This window comes from Haliaeetus leucocephalus, unplaced genomic scaffold, assembly GCF_000737465.1.
Source record: "Haliaeetus leucocephalus isolate CR32 unplaced genomic scaffold, Haliaeetus_leucocephalus-4.0 Scaffold0, whole genome shotgun sequence".
Classification (NCBI taxonomy): domain Eukaryota; kingdom Metazoa; phylum Chordata; class Aves; order Accipitriformes; family Accipitridae; genus Haliaeetus; species Haliaeetus leucocephalus.
The window spans coordinates 19791470-19817049 of NW_010972436.1; the positions used below are offsets into that span (position 1 = coordinate 19791470).

General features: G+C 39.2%; 1 protein-coding gene across 1 annotated transcript in view; it reads left to right on the forward strand.

Annotated features, from left to right (window-relative positions):
• The window catches only part of PTPRN2 (protein tyrosine phosphatase, receptor type, N polypeptide 2), a 523716-nt gene that overhangs the window by 137298 nt on the left and 360838 nt on the right, over positions 1–25580 (forward strand). The window contains exon 9 of the mRNA XM_010563027.1: positions 13424–13510. Within this exon, the coding sequence (XP_010561329.1) occupies positions 13424–13510 (87 nt within the window). The remainder of the gene's footprint in view (positions 1–13423; positions 13511–25580) is intronic.

Consider the following 25580-nt stretch of genomic DNA (forward strand, 5'->3'; position numbering starts at 1 on the left):
GAATCATAATGCAGTCTATTATCTACCAGTACTTTTTCATCAGTGCTGTTCTGCCCAATCCTGGGAAGCTCAGATATAAAAATGCCATCATTTAATTTTCACACCTGAAATTTTTTTGGAATTTCTTAACTCGGATAACGTGTACACAATGTAAATGCCTGACCACTTAGAATGAAGTAATATTAATCTCACTCTAAGTCATTTTTATTTCACGCAAATGAAATTTATTAAGGAGAAAATCAGTGAGGACTAATTCAGAACACAGAGAATAAATCGGAACAGAGAAAATATTTTAATTTTTCTTTCAAGTAGATATTCTGGTTTTCCACTGGCACTTGTTTGAAGAAGGTATGCCACAATCTAAAGACTAGGTATATCTGCTATAAAAATAAATTTAATTTCTTAGTAGTGTGCAGAGTGATTTTTATAAAAAGTCAGTTTTAAAATCCTTAAAGTTTGGATCTCTTACAGAAATTTTTGTGCTTCTTTAATAGTAGGTTGTTGGATATTCTTTGTCATTTTTAATTTAAACCATCTGCATTATAAATTGGTCTGGGCTTTAAGCTGCCTTGAAGGAAGAGGGAAGATATGAAGGAAGGGAAAGAATGAAAAGTCGGAAGTGCATTAAAATGTGTATGATCAGTTGTCCTCAATCTCATTTATTAATTATTTTTATGAAGGAGTAATTTGATATGAAAGAACAATTTTGCATCTTCAAGTATTTTTTGCATCAGAGATTCAGGGTTCATGACAAGGGGACTCCAGCACTGTTTCTACCATTCAGCTTAAAAAGCATTAGGGAGTATTTTGGTGGGGTCCGTTTCAGCCTCAGAAAGGAGGACATCACAATTATGGCACAAATTATTGCCATTATTTCCATGCTTATGCTAGCGACAAAGCATCTGTATGAATTTGTTGTTGCTATTAACACAGCTGGAGGTAGTGTGTGTTTGAAGTAATGCAAGTACAGGCTGGCACAGTGTCATACTTCCATTATAACTCTAGAGACTTGATCCTTCTCGACTTCTCTATCACTCTTGTGTTTCCATGATGCCGTTATCTCCTCTGACCTTCATAGCCTGACCACTGCCATTGATTTTTAGAAAGTGTCATTTGTGTTACAAATTGGTCTGGACTTGAACCTGTCTGTATTAAGAGGTTTAAATTCACACTTACTGGTGGTGGGAAAAGAGGGAAAAAATTACGGAAAGTGGGAATTCGCTGAGCTGTCAAAACAGAAGTAAGCTTAAAAAGGTTTTATGGCTAATAAAGCCTTTGAGGAAACAAGCATAGAAAAATGAAACTGCAGCCCAATGCAATAAAATTGCAGTGTCTTTAGAATGATTACAATAACAGTGCTGTGAAGTCAGGCAGCTCTCAAACAATCTGGTGAGTAGCTCTGTGCTCAGAAGTTATTTGGTTGCTTTCATGAATCCTGAATAAATGTCAACCATTTACAAAATTAATCATTATTTAACTAAATTTAAGGCACGGACTGTGTTCAAACCAAATTAAATCCACTTAGCGCTGAAATACATTCCTTCTCTAAGTCTTTACCAGGGACGTATGCTTCAAGATATATGAGACTACACTGAAACACGGACAAAAGACTCAAACTCAGGCAGACAAGGGAGGCTGTTGTAATGCCATGGACTTGAAGCATCAGTGCCCAGGACTTTCATTATAGATTATTGGATGAGTTACTCTCAGGGGCACTTCCAGACAAGAGAAATAAATACAATTTTGGTGTCTAAATGTTTTTTTTTAGGCTTGGTAGGCTCAAAGAATTTAACGGCAACACTATAAATTACTTTGATGTTAAAACATTCCCAGTAGTCCTTGCTATGCCACTTACCTCCTCTGTGACCTGGAGCAAACCACTCTAATGTCTGTTTCTTCTCCACCGTATGGATAAAATGCATCTTTCCTGTGATGAGTGAGACTTCCTTTGTGTCTAGAAAAAGAGAAGTAGGAGTTGAAGAAGGCTGGATTCAATAGCTTTTTACTGGTGGTTGCCAACCTGATGAGAATGGGAGAGTCATGTCACTGTGTTGCCATGTCTTCTCTGACATGCCCTGTGTTACCTAAGGTGGCAGGAGCCCTCACTCCTTCCATGGGACATGTGTAGATGACACCATTTACCATTTATTGCCTCCTCGGGCAAACGTGATATCTTTCCTCTGGATTGCAGGGCATGTGGCTCAGGTATTGGTAGCTAGTAGCTAAATCAGCCAGGTTTGGTAAGTGACCTTTCAGGTCAGAGAATAGTGGTGTTGGTGTGCTAGAAAGTGCTGTGAAGCCAGTTCCCAGGAGATGGGAGTCAGTGGGAAGAGGGGAGTGAAAATCTCTTGAGAAACCTTGGTAAAGCTATGTCTGTTTATTGTGATAGCATCAGAAGCCCTTCCATAGTTCAGTTACTACTGAAATTTACAGACAAAGAGGTTCACATCCTTCTATTTCATACTTCAGTAGCTGAGTTTTCCATTATGTTGCTTGTTAAAATATTTACTAATCTTAGCAGAAAAAAAAAAAGAAGAAAAAAAAATAGAATAGAGAAAAAAAAATAAACGGTGTCCTTAAAATAAAAGGTTTCCTAGTATTGTTTTCAGCTTCTCTGAGGTGGAGCAGTGCTGTGATCACCAGCTCTCGGACCACATCAACGATAAGCTAGTATTCACATTTTAAGCCTTGCCTATTTATATCCGAAGGCCACTGAGCCTCGGCCTCCAGAAGGCAGTGCCAGGGACCCTCTCTTCTCCTTCGCGGCAGCTCTGCACCTGGAAGACCCTCAGGAGCAAAGCGCCTTCTGATGAGATACGTCAGACTCTCCTGGGAGAAAAGCTGCTGTATCAGCAAAACTGCAAGTTGTACCTACCCTTCAAATCAACAGGAGATAAATGGGATGCTCTTCATAGGGACTTTAAGGAGAGTGAGTCACAGAGCAAGGGCCAGGGTGTCACTGCGGATTAAGAACTGGTTATGAGACAGGAGAGGAAGATTCGTCATGAACTGCTGCTTCTCAGCGTGTAGAGAGATTAGTGGTACCCCATGGGCAAATTGTCTCTTTTAGGAAGAACTATGGGGGATTTAGAAAAATTCCAGATGGATTTAAATACATTGAGGGATTAAGGAGCACAACGGTAGATGAAATTCAGCTGGAAGAAGTGTGACAGAATAATAGACATTAACAAAAATAGTTCTTTTTGGAAAAAAAGAAAAAGAAAATGTATTCTTAAAACTCCTCATAGTCTGGTCTTTGAGGCTGTGGAAAATTTTGAAGAAAAGATTTGCTGTCTTTAGATACATGAATCCTGCCCTTGGTATGGTGGCGCATATTTTCAGACTTGAAAATTTAAATGAAGGCAAGCAAATCCTGAAGTCGGTGGCCCATCTCCTTGCTGTGTATTTCTAAAACAGAAACTAGTCTAATACATATCACTGAGGTCGAGAGTTCAGCAGGAGATTTTTTTAAAAGAGAGAGATTTTTATAAGTAATGAGCATATACATGGTCACATTAACTAATTGTTTGTAGAATTATACCGTAGTCTTATTTATTTATTTTCAGCTGGAATACTCTTTCTGCAGCGTACAAGGCAAGAGGGACTGATTTCTGATCTCTGTTCTTTGCCTAGGCTGCAGTGCAGTGGGTGCACTTCGAAACAGAGTGCATGGCTGAGATTATCATCCCAATCTGGAAAGACGAGGTTCATGTGTTTCATGAGGTTCATGTAAGGATAAAATGGCACCATTTTTGTATCTGACCGCTGGAGTCAGAAACTGAGTCAGTTGGAATCTGGTCTTTTCATATATAATATTCTCATTTATTTGGTCAGGTGTCCCTAGTACTCCTGGGATAGAATATGGGTGTTTTGCTACTTTTAAACTGGGTTTTGGGCAACTGCTTGAATACTGGCAATTTCATAGCAACCCTCACATCTTTTAAATTTTTCCTCAGGGAGCTGAGGCCAATGTTGAATACTGTTACTGGACAATATTTTTAACATCTATTTTTCTTGATTTTTAGCAGTGTGAACACAACAGTGCCCAAGACAAAAAAAAAAAAAAGAACTAACAGTTTGTGTCTGTCACAGCATTGTTTCTCCTAGGTAGTCCTTACAGAGATGTATCTCAGCTGACCACTCCTCTTGCCCTCCTTCAGAACTTTTCCAGAATTATCTTTGACTTTATTTTATTTCTTAGGTCTTCTTTTTGGACTCTCCTGTACTTAGTGCTGGCTTAGGAAAATCAGGCAGTACCATGTCCGAGGTGGTTTAAAATAACCTGCACTCTTGGGCTGGTGGCTGCTGCGGAGAACTGACTCAAGGTCTGGGGTCAGTACGTACTGCTGGGGATGTGCTCCCTTCAGCAACTGCTCTTCTCGCTCCTTCTTGATCCCAGCAGCAGGAACTGGAAATTGCTTCCCCCCTCTTTACCCTTTTCTCTTGACTGCTTTTAGCAGGCAAAGCAGTCATAGCTGGTATGCACCAGCCTCTTGCCCATGGAGAGGCACTGCTCAAGTCCTGGCATTCTGGCTCCTCTGCTTCTCCTCGCGAAGCAATGCACTGAGAGTGGAGATACGGTGTGAAAGGAATCAGGTACTGGCCTGCGAAGGTGGTGGTTAGAAGTGCTGCAGCTACTGCCACCTGTTCAAATAGACTCCCTCTACTAGATTTAATCTTTTATATTTGTTAGAGCAAATAATAAGCAAACAGACAGTTCCTAGCGTATCTGGAAGTCATTTTAAAGAAGCTCTGACATGCCTCCATACACCTCAGAGTCTCATCGCTCAGCCTGAGCCCTGTGACAAATATACCGGCTCTTTTCCAGGCATGGAGGGAGGATGGCAGCTTGTGCTGGAGCTGGCTGGGCTGTTCCTCCCAGCTTCCCATCAGCAGGGAGCTTACCTGCAGCCTCGTCAATGCCCATGCTGCTGCCAAATGGTTTTAGCAGCCGGAGAAAGCCAGTCCTCAACATTATTCATCCTAAAGGTGGCCTCTTTATTTGACCCTCTAAAGCATTTTATATGGTATTCCAGACCCAGATTTCTGAACTTTGATTTTTTATTTTTTTTTTAGGTTTAGCTTTTTATCTGCAGTACTAAGGAGACTGTGCTGCATATTAAGAAAGTGATACTGTTAGAGACTGTTGCCCTGTCAATGAGAGGAAGCCAATTTGATGTTAATGCACAGTCATTATTGAGAAATGGCCAGGTGAAACTTTCTTAAATAATTATTTTAAACTGCAGAGTGCACCCTTCTTAAAATTCAGTGTTTAAAAAGACTAGAGGAAAAAAAAATGTATCCAAGATCAGTACTAAAAAAAGAAAATCTTCAACATGAAAGAAGCTCTTGTGTGTACCTACTAAGTGAACAAGTGTTAAAAAATCCTAGTTATAAACACTCAAAATAAATACAGAGGTAAGCAGGACCAACAAAATTATGTTTGTCAGCTCAAGCCTCAGATTAGCTTCTACAGTAAGGTACCACCACTAGAAGGCAGTGATTTTTGGTGAACCCATCCAGGTGGTTGTCAGATTAGGTCTTCTGGTAGATTATTTTTGCTGACGTGTGAATCTGTAGGGTAAAGGCCCAACTGAGAAAGAATCCTACAGTTCTAACCCAATGCTTTCACCTGCAGGGCATAATCTACATGTACCTCTCATTGTTTAATAAAAGTTGATTACTGAAATTAAATTCTTCAACAGATTTAGTCCATTCAGCTTCTGTTTTCAAAAGCGTTGAGCATCTGTCTTGTTATCCATGTGCTTAATACCTTTTCCTTTTAAGGCACATTTCTAGGTTTAAAGCTGAAATGCAGTTATTTCAGAATTTAGGGTGAAAACCAGACTGTCTCATTTAAGTGCTAAACTTAGAGCTGCTGGATGCTGCACACCTTCCCCAAGGATGGGGATGTCATCCGCTTCATTTGACATCATTGAGCTCCCTGAGAGACAAATGAAGACATACCCACGCAGAGAAGTTAGGCACCTCCTTTCCTCCACTGATTAGAAGGGACTTGTGGAGACTCCAGAAGACAGCCCAGACTGCAAGGTATCTCCCTGTTTCACAGAGACGTGCCAAACAAGTAGGCTGTTCTGGGATCCAGTGTGTCCAGTGCTCCTCTGCTAAAAGGCACCGTGTGTAGTATCTTCTGCCTGTCTTCTGCTTATTACTGCAGGGGTTAGAAAGTGAAGGAGGAGATGGAAGAGATGTTATTGAAGTTAGTCTGAACAGGTTTAACTCCCACATCCTGGGAGAGCGCTCTATGTGCCAGCCCTGAGTGATAGCACTGTCCATCATCCTCTTGATGGCCCAGTCATTCATCTTCAGGCAAAAAAAGCAACAGAGGAAGATAGACAACATGCAAGAGAGAACATGACTTTTAACTTGCAGCACTTGGGAGGAAGGAACACTGCTGGTCCAAACTTAGTTTTCAAGCATGTGTGTATTTTACATTAGTAGATATTGAAAGTGTTTTTAAAGTAAACATTAAAAAAAAAAATGTCTCCTCCCCAAAAGTCTTAGGTGCTGGGTTCAGGTTCTACCTTGCTCTGGTTGAGATGTGGATTCAACACTATTCAAGCTGAACACAGGTGTAGCCAAACTTTTGAACCTTCTTCAGGAGAAATGGGTGGAGTGGAGATGCCACTGTGCTCAAGTTTGGATAGCAAAACTGAGGCTGGGTGTGAGAGTGGCATTTACCTCCCTAGAAAATGCACTTTCTGATACTGCCAGAAGGACTGCTGTTAAGCAGCACTTAGGCAACTTTCAGGCTGTAGAGAAATGTGTTGCGATTTTAGTGCAGTGCTCAGCACTCTTAAAAATGGGCAAGCTGGCCTTCATTGCCTGTGTCCCGATTTAAGCAAATTTTAGGTGGATTGAACCCTACCTTACTTAAGATTTCACTGGGGATTAGACTGACATTTAGGTTTAAGGAGTGCAATTCCCAATGTCAGGCCTGTTTCTGTACTGTAGATTATTCTTCATTTTTGCAGAAAATGATTCAATTGAACTAATCTGACAGGCCTGACTGGATGTCCATTACAGTGCTGCATTACAATTGCTAAACAGAGTATTGGAAGGGCACTAGGTACAGTCTGGTAAAGACAATACATAATTTGAATGACGGCACTAAGGGACCATTTCAGAGTTCAGTAAGTGGGTTTCTGAAGACACTTTGCAATTGGGAGGAGGAAAAGCAAATGAGAGCAACTGCTTGCGAGACTGACATAACCTCAGTGTAACATTGAGCTACATGTTGCTCTCCTTGGGCTGGGAGCAGGCTTGGCAAACGCTAGCAATCAAGCCATCTGTATAACTGGATCAGATTTTTCACTACCAAAATGGATCAATTTATAGGATTGTTTTGACAAGAATGTTGGGAAATACAGAACATACAGTTTTCATCATTGTTTACTTCTGTTTTTCTTCTTGTTCCCTTTGACATTGCCCACTGGCTTTTATTAGAGTTTGAGCTCCATTTAGCTCAGCATGCAGAGCTGGCCATGCTGCCGGTGTTGCTCCCTGCAGAACTCCTCCTGTTCCTTCATTTACATGTTTCCTTCTTGTTCTTTAACCAGAAGGGGAAGCTTTGAGCCTTGAATGCATAAATCATTAGGTCCAGGTCAAAAACAGGCAACCCATTACTCAAAGTAGTTGTTCTCACTCATCACATCTGTAGTTTATCTTGGGAACTTCTTGGAAACGTGGCATCCATTTGTAGCATTGTTCAGATAATTGCAGCATGAAGCTCAACTGGTCTTGAGATCAGCATCCAATATTCAGCACTACTCTTTTGTTGAAGTGCTCTAATTGGCCATTCGTGAGGCACATCTGGTCCGTAACTCTTGCCTCCTACTCCATTTGCCCATAGCAGGCATTTAGCAAAGCTACTAACTCACCAGTGAGGGAGAAGGTATCTTTACCTGGATCCAGGTGCTCTAAATATGCTCTGAAATCAGCCAGGTGTGCTCTAAAACCAGTCAGATCCCCTGTGCTGAAAAAGTTTGGAACAAAATTTTTGGTAGGGAATGAGAGAAATTTTTATTATAACTAAAAGTTAATTTTTGGGTTACGTGGTATTCAGTACTACAACAACATCTCCATATTTGGTAGGGAGAAATATATATCTAGCCTTTAGGGACAGCCAGTAGTGCTGCTCTTTCTATTCTTAGATCCAGAAGGGATGCAAGTCAAATAATAACAGTCTTTTATATAACAATACTAGGCATCTGACAAAGAAAGTTGGTGTCATGCCTTCATTTTATGGGTAGTGAAATTGGGGGTCAGGAAGATGTCTTGACCAGGGTAACTTGATAGGCCTCTTCCACATGAAGGCATATTCTCATCATCATTCATAATTCATCCAGCAACAGATCTTCTCTCACTTATGTATAAAACCACTGAAGACAGTATAGACAAATTAAAAAAAAAAGGCTAGTAAATTCTATACATTTTGTAGCAGTGACTGAGAAGAAAATCACTTAATGGGATTGTTCTAAGTTGTGCCAACTTTCTGGGACCAGATTTTAGAAATGACTCCTCATCACTGTACTTTTCTTGTAAATTGTGCAAATGAAAAGTGAAATCTTTAATAGACAATAGCAGAGGGAGACTATAATCCAGTGTTCTATTATTTAAATTACCTCTGTAAGTGGACTGTTAAAATATTTCTGTTTTCAGCTCCCTCACTGGGAAGGATTTAGATATTGGAAGATACAGAATGTTATTTTCACCAGGCAATCTAATTTTCCTGTATTCAACATCCAGTACACTTTGTGGAAACATTTTAACAAACAATTACATAAAGTTGGGCTCCCAAATCCACTCCTGAGCATTTAAATGGATTATGCTAATTTTCAGAAGTGCTTAGCAGCTCACAATGAAGTTAAGAGATATTTATTCCTGTACTTTTATTTCAGATTCATTTCTAAATAATACAGCTTTATAACCTAGATCTGCTTTTTTGTTGTTGTTGTTAGACAAAACTCTTGATGAAGTTATAGGGAGCTGATTGGCTCATGATTATTTTAGCTCAGACAAGTAGGTATGGATTAGATTATTTATTTTTCACATGGTTAAAATGGATAGGGAAGTTTTCATGGTTATGTCATGATGTTAAATCATGACATCAGATTCTTGCACTGAGCTGGGGAGTCCTTTCATCTGCGGGGATAATGTAATACTAACATATAACATTGGCTATTTTTAGCAGAGATATAAGCCATATGCTCCAGCAGGTATAATGAGTTTAGTGCAAGAGCTGTGCCCTGAAAAGTGAGATTAAACAAAAGGAGCCGTGAAATATTTTGCAGATGACATTGACAGACTTTAAAACTATATGTATCTACATAAACCCCAAAGGAAATATTTATATTTCATTCCCCATTTATTTCTTCATTGTCATTAACCTGTCAAACAAACTATATTCTACAAATAATATGAGATAGTGATTGGCATCTGAGAGAGACAGAGTTCTGCTACTGGTTCAGTAGGGTCTGAATCTGTCAACTGAAAAATAATATTTAGGCTAGCACTCACAAACAGAGATGGCATTAGAAGATAAAGCAATGGAAGTTAGCTAGTTAGTTATACATGAATTTTCCATATTTTCTTTCTCTCTTTTCATCTTCCAAGCTGTAGAGAACTGGAGATGGAAACCTAAAAAGGACCTCAAAAGGATTGTTTTGAACTGTGAGATGTATCACATTTTGGTTTGGCTATTATCGTATCTTAGCACAGTTAACTTGAAAGAAGATGCAAAAGAGAAATCTACAGCAAGTGAAATGAGAGCAAAGATAGGAAACCCAAAGTAACCACTGTCTCAAGATCTCAGCGGGCAACACCTATGTCATCTGCAAAAAGGTGCTATGCCATCCAACAGTTTATTCTTTCCAAGGCCAAAATTTAGATCAAAGGTGATCAGAAACCTTCAAGGCAATCAAGAAAAGTAGTGGTAAAATCAAGAAGGACTGTTAAAGACACTGCAAGAGTCATTAATTTTCTTTGACATAGGAAGGGTTAGCCAGCCTCAAGAGAACTTGCAAAGCATAAATAGCATCCATGGGTAGGCCTTTTGCTTCTTCTGGTTTTTTTCCAGTATATGCTTTGTATCTCTGAGGCCTATGTAAGTTGTGATTTCTCTTTTAAGGGTTTACCATTACTGGTGTACTGCAATGGTGTACTGAAATATGTTATCACAGGCTCCCAAAAGAAGATGCGTATGAGTTGGACCTGTGTCGTAGCATGTCTGGAAACTGAGGGGCCATAGCCCAGAGACTCACTCTGTGCCGTGCTGCTCCGAGTGTCCCCAAGGCCTGTCACTAAAAAGAGGTTTCCCTCTCTCCTCCCCCACTATAGGGAACTGAAATGACCATCTTAACAGTTCGGACAAAGTAGTATGAATGCTCTCCCCACCCTTAGCTTTTCTCCAAGTCTTTGGCCTTGATAAAATAGTTTCATTGTCAGGGTTGTCTAAAGAGTCTTTTTTCTACTATTACAATTTCCGTCTGGAGTATCTCACTATTTGTTCCTTACCTGAACAACCATTTTTTGTCTTTCTTTCTTGGTTTCTGTAACACTTTCCCTTGAATTAATTCCACAGTTGTTGAACCCTCACAATCAATAGATGAATCATATTCATAAGAAAAACCCCACTCTATAATACAGAGACTTCTTTCCCTGTAGGACTGAATCAAGCAAGCCAAAACCCAAGTATAGTATAGTATGTGAAAGATCTCAAATAGTGGCTGTTCCACAAGTACTGTGTGCTTGCACTGGGGACGTGTGGGAGCACCACGGGCGGGAGGATAGGTGATGTTTGCAAGTTGTCTTCTAGTAACAGTCCTTGTATAAACCTGAAATCAGATGGGTGATGTCAGTGTACTGTGCTGTTGCAAGGTAGGCTAGTTTGCTTAATGCTGTGCTGGTGGGAATGGTGTATTCTCTCTGTGTAAACAAAGCTAAAGGCAATCACTGCACAAACCCTGCAACATTGAGCAAAATGCAACACTAAACAAAAGCAAAGCAGAAATAGGGTGTGGAGAATAACGTTCTGGCGTTTTTAGAGGAAGGTTTTGAATATTCAACTCTCCTACAATACAACTGTAACAGAACTGTAATAGACAGTACTAGTATGTATCAATTGTTAAGAAGTCAGAAAAATTGCACTGGAGAATATCGTGATATAAATTAATCATTCTTAATGTGAATCCTCAAATGTGGTAGTGTGATCAATAATAGTACTGATACCAAAGAGTACTGGTTCCGCAGCTTTCCTGTGCCATTATGAATGACAATTTCTTAGCCTAACAAACTGCATGTGATTTTGTGAACCTATGTATGTGTTTTAGTCTGGTATAGGATGAGAGTTACTAAGACTGCTCCTGGATGCTCAGGCTTGGAAAAGAATGGCCTTCCAGCACCATTTTCTCTCCAGCATTCTTGCTGGGTTGTAGGATTCAAATGCCATGATCACATCTCCCATTACTGTTGCTACATTGGCTTGTAGCAGCATACCTTGTTTTTGAAGCTGGGGAATGCCTTTTCAGGGGAGGAGGAGTAAGCAGGGAGTAGGAGGTTGAGCTTTTACAAATGAGAGTCCCCTGGTGAAAAAAAAGACACCAATGTACACAGCAGACTTTGCCTGCACTGCTGTGTAGACTTGCTATTACAGTAAAAGCCCACTTGCAGACACCAGTCATTTCCATAAAATTTAAGCCAACATCTTTGGGAGAAAAGATTTAATTAACACATAAGCCCCTGAGTCACTATGACAATCTGCATTCATAGTGATGGGAATAATCATGTTTCTACCCACTGTCAGTCCTTGAAATATAAGGGTTTTATGAATAATCTATAGTACATTTTTTTCCTTACAGAAACAATCAGGTTCTTTTGTTACTTTCACACAAGAACATTTCTGTCTTAGACATCTAGAAAAACTAAATTTATCTGGTGCCTTGAGGGGCTACCTCTGCTTGTGTGACAGGAGGTCTCTTGAGCATTTTGGGCTAGTAGCATGAAAGGAGGCTGAGCAATTCTGTCCTAACCGAGATCCACATGAGACATCCCATTATTTAAATAGAGGTGCCCTTAGGGCAGTGTATGCAGAACCCAGTGCAATAAGTAAATAAATAAATAAATAAATGAATAAACAGTGTTCATTGCAGACAATAAATAAAATTGTGGCAATGATTACTGTGATATAAAATTAGATTCAAAAACTTTCACTGTGAAGCAGAAATAATAACATAGGTGCAGAGCTTTGAAAAAACCTTTTTTTCCCCTTAGTCCAGTTGAAAAGATCATGTCTAATTGTACATTTTTTGACACCTCCTACTTGTTATAAATCCTTGAAGGAAAAAACACAGAACCTTTTTCCCCTGGATTAGTCTCATCAAAGTTGTTTCTGATTTACTGTGGCATAAGTTAGATAAGTATCAAGCTTGTAAGGTTTAATTTTATGATCTTTGGGGCTTTAACAATGTTGAGAATAATTCTATAATCATGATTTAGACAGGGAATGTTGTATCTGTTGTTCTCACTGGACATTGTTATATCTTTTCCTTATCTTTTACTTTCTTAATACTTTCGTACTTGGTTCGGCAGTACTGAACAACAACTAAACAAGGTATGATCTGTATTTTAGGAACAGAATGTTCTTAATGCATCTTTAGAGTTGTAACAACTCCAATAACCTGAAATTTTTGCAAATATAAATTTTGCATCTAGATAAGTGCTTTTTTAAATGATAGCAGTCGTCCTGTGTTAGGCTTGATTGTAACCTGTTTTCTAAATTAAAAAATGTAAATGTGGCATTGACAAAGGTTAAAAAGATTTAAAGTGGGCTCTGTCAGCAATGCATGCACACACCAGACTAAATCCTATGTATCTAATCAGTGTCCTCTGGACTGTGTGCCTTGCTCCATTGTTTACTTTCAAATCCATAATAATTTTGTATCCTTTCACTGGGTGAAGATTCATTTTAAAAACTAATGAATTTAAAAATATGCTTTTCCCTTGTCCATTTGATACCGAGCCTGCAATTTGACTTTCATTGTTTGTTTCCCTCCTTGTCTCGTCAATCCTTTTCTCTCTTTCTGTCCTTTTACTTTATTACATTTTTTATTGAGGACTGAGATGAACTGGTTGCTGCATCATGGGCCCATTACACTTCCTAACAATTCCATTTACACCTTATTGTTTGTCTTATTGCTGGAAAATTCAGGTGATTCATCATGCCTGAAGAAGCACCTGATCCCAATTCCCTTGATATCACGATCACTATGTGACAGGAATACAGTTAGTGGTGGCTTTCAGACTCTAAGAGGCCAAGGTGATAACTCTTTTGGGACTTTTAGCCTCTCAAGTATTGATGAGTTCCATTTTCGTAACGCTCTGTTTTCTTGCTCCCTTTCAACAGCCCCCTGAGTGTGGAAAAGGGCTTGGAGTTAATAAAGGAAGTGGCAGATCTCCTGAAGCTGCAGATGAGTGCCTTCGATGATGTCAAGTACGTACATGGAATTCGCCCCTTTTTATTTTTTTGGTTTTCCTCATTATTTTTGAATAGTTTGTCTTACAAGGAAATATCTACTCTTTAATGCCAAAATTAATGAGAGTGTGCAAGAGACAAAAAAGAATATCATGATGATCTTTCTAACATCCCCTACACACAGGAACAAATTATGTTGAAAAAATGATAAAGACTGAACTTTTCCTATCCTTCCATAGGGAAAAATAGTCTGTTCAAAGTGCTGTAAAAATATTGCCAACCTTATTTAACAGTTTCTAGATGAAGAAAGTCTTGTGAAGAGTCATTATACCCAGCATTGCTGAGGGGGAAAATGACATCAGAGATGGATAGAAACTTGGGTCCCTGGCTTTGAGTCTGGCACATGGCATACTAGGTCGTGCCGCTTTGTCAGCTACTCATTTAGCAAGTCACAGGGAGTTCAGCTATGATGAGCTGCTTTTTTTTCTTCAGTTGATTCATACTGATGAATGCTCTGCATGTTAATCTCTTGGACTAGGAGGCTATGAATTGCCATGTCCGGTACAAATTTTTAGATTGGGGATTTTCTGAAATCATTTTTTGTAGGAACATTTACTTCACAAAACTTAAGTCTTCCTTTGTAAAAAGAAAATAAAGAAAGTTTGATAGAAAAGTAATGGAAAAGAAGGGTCAGCAGTGGGAGGGGTTTGACAGCTTGCTGGAAAGAAGTCACAGCCTGGCGCACAGAAAATAACTGATGTCTGGATATCATCCAGTTCCTGCCTATGTTTCGGAGGGTTTGGGGCTGCTTGTTTTCGGCCCATGAGTCAGGCTGCTGGACTGCATCATCTTTCTCAGCCTTACTTGTGCTGCCACCAGGTTTTTGTTTATCCTTCAGTTCCAGGGAAGGTAATTCATCATTTAATACTGTGTTTTATGCCATATCTTTAGTGGAAGTGGTTTTTATTATTTGGAAAAAAATTTCTACCCTTTCTATTACCGTATTTGTAGGGAGAAATAGACTACTGGTGAGAAAATCTTTTTAGAAACCTGAAAAATACCAGGCATATTTGCTTTAGTTGTTTAGAAGGAAAATATTCCCATATTTTGTTTGCTAGAAAAGTCTTTGTATTGCTGCATGTCTTTTTGCTTGTGTTTTATTAAAAGCATTTTTTTGAAAACTGAGTATTGAAATTACAAAAATGACGATATTATATGGTCTTCCTTGTAAAGAGAATTTGCACCCTTGACTTTGAATACTAGCAGATAAAGTCCGCTGCACATTTAAAGGGGTAATCCCATGGAACAATTTCTCTGCTGGAATCAACGAGTTCTGCTTCATTAACTTCATTCATCTACACTACAAGAGCACTTTCACCTACCTTTCTAATTGTTAGCATAAAGCCTTTTGGTTATTTTTTATCATTTGATAAATCACAACAACATTGCAATTGGCAGGCTGTAGATTCATTCTCCAACGAAAAATATCTCTCTATTGATATAGCTGGCTATGAACAACCTTTTCTTTTTTTAATGTGCGAGATCGGGGAAGCTGGTCATTTTGTGTCTATTAATATGCAGTCATATGACTGTACCAAAAGTACTTCTATGGTCAGTACTTTAAAAGCATGTTATGAATTATAGTAACTCCAAACAGGACTGAGCATTCTGTCTATCAACACAACATTTTTATCAGTCTTTGCCTTTTTAAAAGATCTATAAATCTGTGAAAGGTTATCCCAAATCTCAAGTTAGTGAAGAATTCATCCATAATAAATTTTCTTTGTTCAAGAAAATGAGATGCTTTGACTCAGGTTAAACCCCTTAAATGCTAAAGAAATGTGGAGCTGGCCAGTAGATATAGCAGTAGTAGAAGCTTTAGAAAGAGGCCTCGCCAAGCAAAGAATTAAAGCTTTCTGGGTTTGTTCTTTTGTCATCACTGCAAACCATCAGTGGAAAACTGTATGAATTTGAAGGCTCTGGTTAGCTTCTGAGTGGCCTCATGGAGAGGGGTTTCAGGAAAAACTTGATGTCATGGTTATTCCTGACCCACCATTGACATATCAAAGTGTGAGAATGAGGCCTCTCAGGAAATATCCTTTTTACTTGGCCTAAGGCATCACGGGTGATTTAGATTATTTTTTTTTCACTGACAACCAGAAGTACTCTTTTTCTTAAGGATTCAATTTTTAAAAAAAATGGCAAAATTATGTAGAAAAAAACCTACCAAGAAGCCTGACACCAAGGATTTATAAAAGGGGTGGGAATATGACATACCAGTCTACTTTGAACTCTGACCTGTGTATTAGCTTGGTGTAAAATTCTCAATTCTCTCTTTCCCCTCCAAGAATTCTGAATGGTAAGAAAGTAACAGTGTAGGCCTGAATTTTTTAGGCTATTGGAAAGATTTCAGAGTAAAGACATGTTAATGAGAGTCACAGGGTTAATTTGAGAGTATACACAAAGCCATCGCATTAAATAGGAATAGCGTAAGAAGAACTGAGGAGAGAGGGTGAGTGGTGAGTTCTTCTAAAGTTCTTTAAATTCTCAATTAAGAGTTTCTTGTCCTTTTCTCTGAAAAAATTAATTTAAAAGGACTGCTTCACAAATACATTACTACCTTTAGTTAGCTTTGTCTGCAAATATCTTTTGGTCTTCCCTATATTTTTATTTTTTTCCTGCGCTTTGGAGTTTGGTAACTGAACAATTCCTTTTGCCATGGATTCCTACGGATTCCTGTGTTAGTTCTTGATTAGTTGATGCATGGTAGTAATCAGCTTAGCTTATCTTCTCTCTTTCACAACCCTGCCAACTTTAACCGATGGCCTGCAATTCACAGTATAGCCTCGGGCTTGGCTCCCAGAGCGTTCAGTCCACTTCTACAGTTGGTTTGTTGTCAAGTTTGCATTGACATAAACTTTGCTCGCCCTGTGAAGCAGATGAGTGGGAATAGATTTGGGGAATTCATAATTAGAAATATTTCAGCACTGAAGAAAAGATCCAACATGTTAGCTGTCATTTTTGGATACAGCCTGAATCTTTATGGAAGTAATAGTTATGCTTAATATGTTTTGTTAATGGTTATGTAGCTGTCAAATAAATTCCATTATTTCTTATTACATCATTAGAGACCATTAAAAGGATATTAGCATGCTGATGTAATTATGCAAGCAGACGTAAAATGACTATAGTTATGATTTTATAATCTAATTATGGGTGTCCAATGCCCCTGGTGATTGATTGTTGGAGTGGTACCATGGATTGAAGTCAGATGGGTAGTAGGGTTAGGAGGGTTTGTATTTATTTAAAAGATAATAATTTTACCACTCTGCAATCTGCAGCGTTGGCCTTCTTCATGTAATTACAGTTCTTCACACATTATATAGTAAACTAACAAACATGATATAAAAAAAATACTAAAATCTGTAAGCTCAGCTGTGAGGGTAGTGGAAAGGACACTCAGAATCCATAGTCAAAGCCATTGATTAGAACAGAGATGATTTACTTGGTTTCTGATGAGAATACAAAGTATTTCTGAATTTTTATTTAATGATCTCATACTTGGGGTATTTACTGAGAATATTGCTAAGGGGACTTTTCAGCTAGAAGCTAAGCTGAATACCTTTGTATGGAAAGAAAACAGATTATTCTGATTTCATAGTATTTCAGACTGCATATCCTACCATTCTCAGCCTCCAGTTAAGAGTGAGATTTTCAGCTGAATATTACTTTCTCTGATGGATGCTGCAGTAGCACTGATTTTTTTCTTTTCTTTCTTATTTGTCTCTTTAGCCTTGTATGATTTTCCCTATTGCCATTGAAGATCTCTTGCTCTAGGTGTCTCTTCTTTCCCCATTTTGTTCTACTGCCTTGTCTTCCTCCACCTGTTCATCTTAATGTGTATCTTTGTCATTTTTGCCTTCTAATATACCTAAACTCAGTACTCAAAGAACTGTCCTTTCAGGAGATGTGATAACTCGACCAAAAAGCGTGCCCATTTCCCTATCTGACTTTTCAATGGAAACCCTGTAGCAGAGCACTCCGTATTAATTTCATAAAATGACATTAATCTCTATCTGCTGCTGTTGTTTTGAAGTGTAAGAATAATTGCCTATATAAGCATATAATCTCTCTATATATAATGTTGGGGGTGAACAGGATACTTATGCTAAATTTCAGATGCTAATATAAATAGATTTTTCAAGTTGAAAAAGCTGATTCTTATCTAATATAACGTCGTGGATTGCAAAGCCATAAAATTTAACCAGTATTCCCCTATCATGTACGATTGGTTGCATCTGTATTGCACATCCAAAGCTAAGTTAAAAGACCAAATCACTGATCTTTCAGAGTCTAAAGCTCAAACTCCCAGGCCTCAGGTTGTTGTTCAGCTTTCACCCAACCTCTCTCCCTACCCACACTGAGACTAGAAGTGATTTCAGTGTTTTACTTGAATAGTTTATTACATGAAAAATGGAAATTCAGGTTAGCTGAAGGTATGTATGGAAACCGTATGGAGGCTTCAGCTGAAAAATCCCTTTCAAAATTTGTAGCAGCCACAGCAGTGCAGTTTGACATTTTGAAAATAAAATACTACAATTTTTAAATTCAATGTAATAACTAGTTTCAAAATTCAACTAAGTGGCTTGAAAGGAAAATGCTTTTATTTTGGTGATAAAAATAAACAAAAAATTGATTTTGAACTGAACTTAAGCCTTTATTTTCCTTTTTTTTTGTGTTCAGCTGACCAAAAATATCAATCTTTTGATAAAGACTATGATATAGTCTTGAAAAATTTGATCATATCTATGTATTTTTCTACAGTCCTCTGTCTTATTCCATATGCAGGAAATAAAATGCTCAGTTAATGAGCTCTTCAATGTTTCATTTTATTCTCATTATTCAATGTGTGGCTTCAGGATTTATTTATTGCACATTATTCAAATCCTGCTTTGAGGTCAAAAGACCCATTTCCTCTTGTTTTGTTTTGTTTGGTTTTTTCCCTATGGTGCTCTTCACTACACTATCAAAATGCCTGACAAACATGAATCGGTATACTTAACTCACATGAGATATGAGGTATTATTAGGACCATACAGAGCTGGAGTTATGCATGAAGAGATTAACGTCAAAGCATTTGCTAATATGAGGTGTCCAGTCTGACGTCTCAGAGTATAGCTTATTCAGCCTGTTCTGTAAAGAACTTCACTTACCGAGACAGAAATCCCATTGGCTTCAATTACCATTCTGAGTGTTCAGCAGTCCCAGAAGTCAGCTCTCAGTTTAAACAGTGCTACTTGGTTTGTAAAAAAAATTGCCTGAAATTACTTGGCTTCAAATGAACTGAGTCTGAATCTGAATCTGAGGCAGGACTGGATGGTACGAGCAGAATTCAAAGTAACGGTAGGACCTTTAGCTCCTTGTAGTTCCATACCTTATTTGCAACACACTCCCTGAAGTCTGATAAACATGAAGTTGAGGCCCCTAAAAATATTGGTCTTCTCTACTACCTGACCACCATTCATCCTTGGATGGCAGGGATCGTACTGAAGAAACACTTTGAAAAGAAAGACTACATATCTAGATATGAAGTAAGTCAAGACTGATTTTTCCTCTTACGCTGTAGTATGTCTTTAGTGTCAACTACGTTTTTTTCATACTTTTGTGTAAACAGTGATCTGACAAAAGCTTGAATTTGGAAGGGTTGTTATGAGGACAGCTACAAGCACATTCTTGCCATACCTCAAATCTCTGTTTTCAAGTAGTGGGGTTAGAGACACTTTCCACCTCCTTTTCAAAGGCCTCACACGACCAAGCAATACCTGTCGTTATCCTTGTTCTTAGGAAGGGCTGAAACGGTTGGGCTGGAATAAATACAATTTGAAAAGCCAGCCAACCATCCCAGTGGAAAGAACTTGAACTGAGGAAGATGTCTGAAAATCAAACCAACTGGTGAAAGTTTGGAGAAGCTTTAAATGAGTTCAAATCAGAAGTGTTGGGCAGACAGACTGATGAGCGGAGCTCCCAGCCTCACTTATTATGAACATGTGCATTGGCTGTAGTGTCCTAATCATGCTATATAGGTATTGTTCATTGTTTGTCATGTTATTTTTCTAACACCTGAAAAACTCAATCAGCCAGTTAATCATATTCAGTCATCCAGAACCTAAACACTGGAACAGTACTTGCTATTTTCACTTCATCATGTTGATGGATTATGACATGTGGTATATGTATGCTCTAAATGTGAACATCTCAGGAAGTTATTAGTAGCTTGAGAGGCAGGATAGTGTGAGGGAGGGTTATTTAACCATTGAGCAGTAGTGGGACAGGTAGCACAATGTCTTGTTAGGTTCATATCGGCAAACTTCCCGCTACTGTACAGATTCTCCATGATTCCTGTCTCCTTGATTCGGTGTGATTAATCTTTTCTTGTGTTGTATGTCGAACACCTGTGGATTAATATTCTTGCAAAGTTTTTTCTAGATTGGTAGATTCTGGATTCTGCCATCTATGCCATTTAGATTTACTGAGAGGAATGTTCTAATATTGTGCTTGTGAAAAAACATATAGTCTATCCTGCTCTCCGTAAGGTGCTGTAGTATAAACTAGCAACAGATTGAATTTTTATTTCCATTCCATTTATTGTCCAGAAATTGCGCAACATTTTTATTTCAATTTGAACTGTGCTATGGTTGGTCTCAATAAAAAAGATACACCTTTCAAAAAAGTTGAGCTATATTTGTCATCTGTTCTTTGATTTTAAACAGCAAACCAACAGACTAAGGCTATTTGGCATAATCTTGTTTAAAATGTTATAAAAGCATAACTCAGAAATAATGGAACCACTTTTATTCAAACTTGACTTCTTCCACAGATTTAATGAGTCTGGAAAACAAATTGTCTGAAAAATGTACTGCTGTAACTCATTGCATGCAGGCTTTTATAAGAAATTACATTGCGTTTTCTGGTACACATTGTCTTATTTGACAACTAATTTATAATATAAAGATACATCAGTTTTTAAAGGAATGAGGATATGGAAACAAAAATAAGGTGGAATTTTCAACTATGCATTCCTTTACTTAAAAATGAGTGATTTCTCAACCTTAGCATTACATTAGTCTTGTGGCTTTTTCCCCTGAGGTACAATATATTTTGTGTGCTTTTCTTTAATAAATGTGCATATAACCAAGATCATTTTGCCTCCTCCACTGTAACTTTCCTGCTAGAAAAATATAAAAATACATTAAAATAACAAGAAGGATTTTGGCCTGCAGCATTTTATGAATTCTAGGTGACAAAACAGAAAGACCATAAAAATCTAGGGAGACTCTTATAAATAAAAATGTACGAAGTTTGGCTTTCCAGTACAACATTTCATCTCATTAAATCAGAGGATTTGCACTTTTGTAATCAAAAGCAGAATGAAATCCAGTATTACAGATACATTTCCATTTACTCATAGGTTCCTACTCAAGAGAAGGTTTTTACAGATAAGTGAGCCTCTGAAGTTTATCTGTCTTTTTTTAACATCATATTTCTCTGCTACTCATCCTTCTGTGGGACTGAGAATGCCATCATGTTCCTTTCTAATAAAATTAAAGTTCATAACATTATAGGGTAGGCAGGATATACTCCTTTGTTTCAAGCAAGTCACTGAATATGTGCCAATGCATTTAATTTATATAACATTTCACATATTATTAACAGGTAATCATTTCCATTCTACAGATGGGTAAATTGAAACTCAAGACAGTTTGCTTGATTTTCCCTAAGATGGTACAGAACTTGGTGACAGATATGAGAATAGAAACAGAGAACTGTGATTCTCACTCTTGAACTAAAGCTTGGTCCACAAATAGAATAACTAATATTAGAAATGGGAAAAGATTATCATGCAGAGATTTGTTTAAAAGAATAGTCCCTTATAAGAAATATACAAAATTAATCTTATGTCTGTCTGTCTTGATCCTCCTGCCCTTGACTACCTGGTTCTCCTACGTAGACAAACACAAACTTTTTATCTCTCTGTCACCTGGATGGATGGATGGGTGGATGGGTGGGTGTATGGATTGCATTAATATTACAGGCCTGCTGACCCAGCTGAAAACAATAAATAATTCTTCTGCACAATTTTTTGTACACCCTAGCCAGCAAATATTGCATATCCAGGCCTATGAACTGCACCACGACCTGCCTGTGGAAGCATTTGTATTCCTTCGGAGCCATAAAGGCAGTCAGAGCAAATATACATCTGTAGGTGTGACTGAAAGAGCCCAATAAATTCCACTTGCAGTGCTTCCTTTGCAAAGCAAATGTCTCTACCTCACAGCTGGCAGGGGAAGCTCGAGAACAAATCTTCTAGTTGGTCTCCTCAGAGCTAAAGGAGAAGCCAACAGATTCTTAAGAGGGCAAGCAGGAGGGCTCTGGTTGTAGCACTCAGTTTCATAGCTTTTTGAATAGAAGCTGTAGCAAAGTTTCGGTTTTTTGGTCTTTGGTTGTGCTGCCTAATCCTCATCAAAGAAATTCATATCCTATCTGGCTCCTATCAAAGCTATGAGCATGCTGAACCTTTACCTCTGCAAAAGTCCTAACACATGAGTCATGCTCTTCATTAGCTATTGAAAGTCACTTGTGCCAGCTGAGCATAAGGTGACTACCATCCCAGTAGACATATTTTACATGTGATTTCAGCAGACTCTATTAACACAGGTGTGCACAGGGTCAGTAGACCTGAAGTCAGTAAAATGCATTGAATGCTTACAGGCTAAAAATTAAAACTGTCTGCTGTTTGTGTATCAGGCAGACTACTAAAAGGTATAAAGAGGAAGAAGAAAGGAAATATAAATAGAATACAATTATCTTTTTTAAAAAAAAAATGACATAACTTGTTTATCATTTAGCTTAAGCTTTGGGAAGTGAAAGAAAAATCACTGTACGTTTAAGTAGCATTTTGAGACCATTTTCCCCCTCTCTCAGAGTCCAAACACTCTTTTACTGCAAAAAATTATAGCACTTGTATGGTTTGTTCTTTTAAATACTGTAATTAAGAACCTTATTTGCATGGCAGGCAAAGCTGGCAACTTTCATGTACTCAGCGTGGTGAAAATGTCAAGTCTCATGGCTTGTGACAGATTAATAGAAAAATTATTTTAAAACTCTGCAAATTATTCATAGATATTGAGTAATCATCAGAAGTTGCATTTTGTGAAGAATAAAAATAGGACAAGCTGAGTGTAGCATCAATCTCTAAATTGAGCGTTGTCTCTTTTTAAAATCATTTAAATTGTAGGCTTAGCAAAATAATCTTCACCTGAGATGAAGCAAGTTGTAAAATCTTTAAAATACTCTTTCATCATCTTTTGCACTGTAAATCAGTATCAATGTACTTAGCGCAATTTTGATGCATATGGATTAAAGGATTAATATAAAATTAATGATTAATGTAAAATAATTCAAAGTCCATCTTTTAGTATTGGTTGGTTCAGAGACCCACCAAACATGGACTGCTGTTGTGGAGAGCATCCCTTTCTGGACCAGTCATCCCTTTTCTGTGACTTTACTCTTGAAATTATTCTAATGGCAGTAGTGTGTCAGTCAGAATACGTTCCATTATTCAAACACCTTGTAGTGCCCTGTTCTCACCTCCTGAAATGATGCTCCATGAAGTCGCTCTGCAGCACTGATCATTTCAGGGGGAGACAAGAGAGCAGTACAAGGTTTCCAAATAATTACCTGATCTAAGTTTTGTTTCCATGTATTTACATTTGCAAGATATGATTGCTCCGAAACTGTCAATTTATCTAATCTTTGTGGTCTATCTTTTACACCTCACCCAGCTGCATGGTGTAAACCACTCTAATGAAATACAAGTGGTGATAGAAAATCAACCACTAACTGGTGAGCACTGCAATTAATGTCTTTCCCTTAGCAGGGATTTTGCTTTTTCATCTGTAGTACTTGGTCACCGTCAGACATAAGGTGTGATGTTAGTACAACAAGTCTTTAGCTTTCTCTCTCCATGCTAGCTATGTGTTTAATATAGAATGGAAGGATACAGGCTCTTTAGGAAGGACAGGCAGGGGAGATGAGGACGGGGTGTTGCCCTCGTACATCAATGACCAGCTGAAGTGCATGGAGCTCTGCTCTGGAGATGGATGAGGAGCCAACTGAGAGCTTATGGGTCAGGATTAAAGGCGGGGCAGGGACAGGGGACATTATAGTGGGGGTCTGCTACAGGCCACCCGACAGGGAAGACTGAACGGATGAGGCCCTCTGTAGACAGATAGGAGCAGCATCATGTTCACAAGCCCTGGTCATCATGGGGGACTTCAACCACCCTGGTATCTGTTGGAGGGACAACACAACAGGGCATAAGCAATCCAGGAGGTTCTTGGAATGCATTGATGATAACTTCCTTCTCCAAGTGATAGAGGAGCCAAGGAGGAGAGGAGCTATGCTGGACCTTGTTCTCACAAACAAGGAGGGGCTGGTGGGGAATGTGAAGCTCAAGGGCAGCCTTGGCTGCAGTGACCATGAAATGGTGGAGCTCAAGATCCTTAGGGCAGCGAGGAGAGTGCACAGCAAGCTCACTACCCTGGACTTCAGGAGAGCAGACTTTGGCCTCTTCAGGGATCTGCTTGGTAGAGTACCATGGGATAAAGCCCTGGAGGGAAGAGGGGCCCAAGAAAGCTGGTTAATATTCAAGGATCACCTCCTCCAAGCTCAGGAGTGATGCATCTCAACAAAGAGGAAGTCAGGCAAAACAACCAGGAGACCTGCATGGATGAACAAGCAGCTCCTGGACAAACTCAAACACAAAAAAGAAGCCTACAAAGGGTGAAAGCAAGGACAGGTAGCCTAGGAGGAATACAGAGAAATTGTCCGAGCAGCCAGGGATCAGGTTAGGAAAGCTAAGGCCCTGATAGAATTAAATGTGGCCAGGGACGTCAAGGACAAAAAAAGCTTCTATAGGTACATCGGTGATAAAAGGAAGACTAGGGAAAATGTGGGCCCTCTCTGGAAGGAAACTGGAGACCTGGTTACCTGGGACATGGAGAAGGCTGAGGTACTCGGTGACTTTTTTGCCTCAAACTTCACTGGCAAGTGCTCCAGCCACACCGCCCAAGTCACAGAAGGCAAAGGCAGGGACTGGGAGAATGAAGAACTGCCCACTGTAGAAGAAGATCAGGTGTGAGAACATCTGAGGAACCTGAAGGTGCACAAGTCCATGGGACCTGATGAGATATATCCCCGGGTCCTGAGGGACCTGGCTGATGAAGTGGCTAAGCTGCTACCCATCGTATTTGAGAAGTCGTGGCAGTCAGGTGAAGTTCCCACTGGCTGGAAAAGGGGAAACATAACCACCATTTTTAAAGAGGGAAAAAAGGAAGACCTGAGCAACTACAGACCAGTCAGTCTCACCCCTGTGCCAGGCAACACCATGGAGCGGATTGTCCTGGAGACCATGCTAAGGCACATGGAAAATAAGGAGGTGATTGGTGACAGCCAACATAGCTTCACTAAGGGCAAATCATGCCTGACAAATTTGGTGGCCTTCTACGATGGGTTTAGAGCATTGGTGAATAAGGGAAGAGCAACTGACGTCATCCACCTGGACTTGTGCAAAGCATTTGACGCTGTCCTGCATGACATCCTTGTCTCTAAATTGGAGAGGCATGGATTTGATGGACGGACCACTCAGTGGATAAGGAATTGGCTGGATGGTTGCACTCAAAGAGTTGTGGTCAATGGCTCGATGTCCAAGTGGAGAGCAGTGATGAGTGGCCTTCCTCAGGGGTTGGTATTGGCACTGGTGCTGCTTAACATCTTTGTCAGTGACATGGATAGTGGGATCGAGTGCACCCTCAGCAAGTTTGCCAACGACACCGAGCTGTGTGGTGCAGTCGACACACTGGAGGGAAGGGATGCCATCCAGAGGGACCTGGACAGGCTTGAGAGGTGGGCCAGTGTGAACCTCATGAAGTTCAACAGGGCCAAGTGCAAGGTCCTGCACATGGGTCAGGGCAATCCCAAGCACAAATATAGCCTGGGCCATGAGTGGATTGAGAGCAGCCCTGCAGAG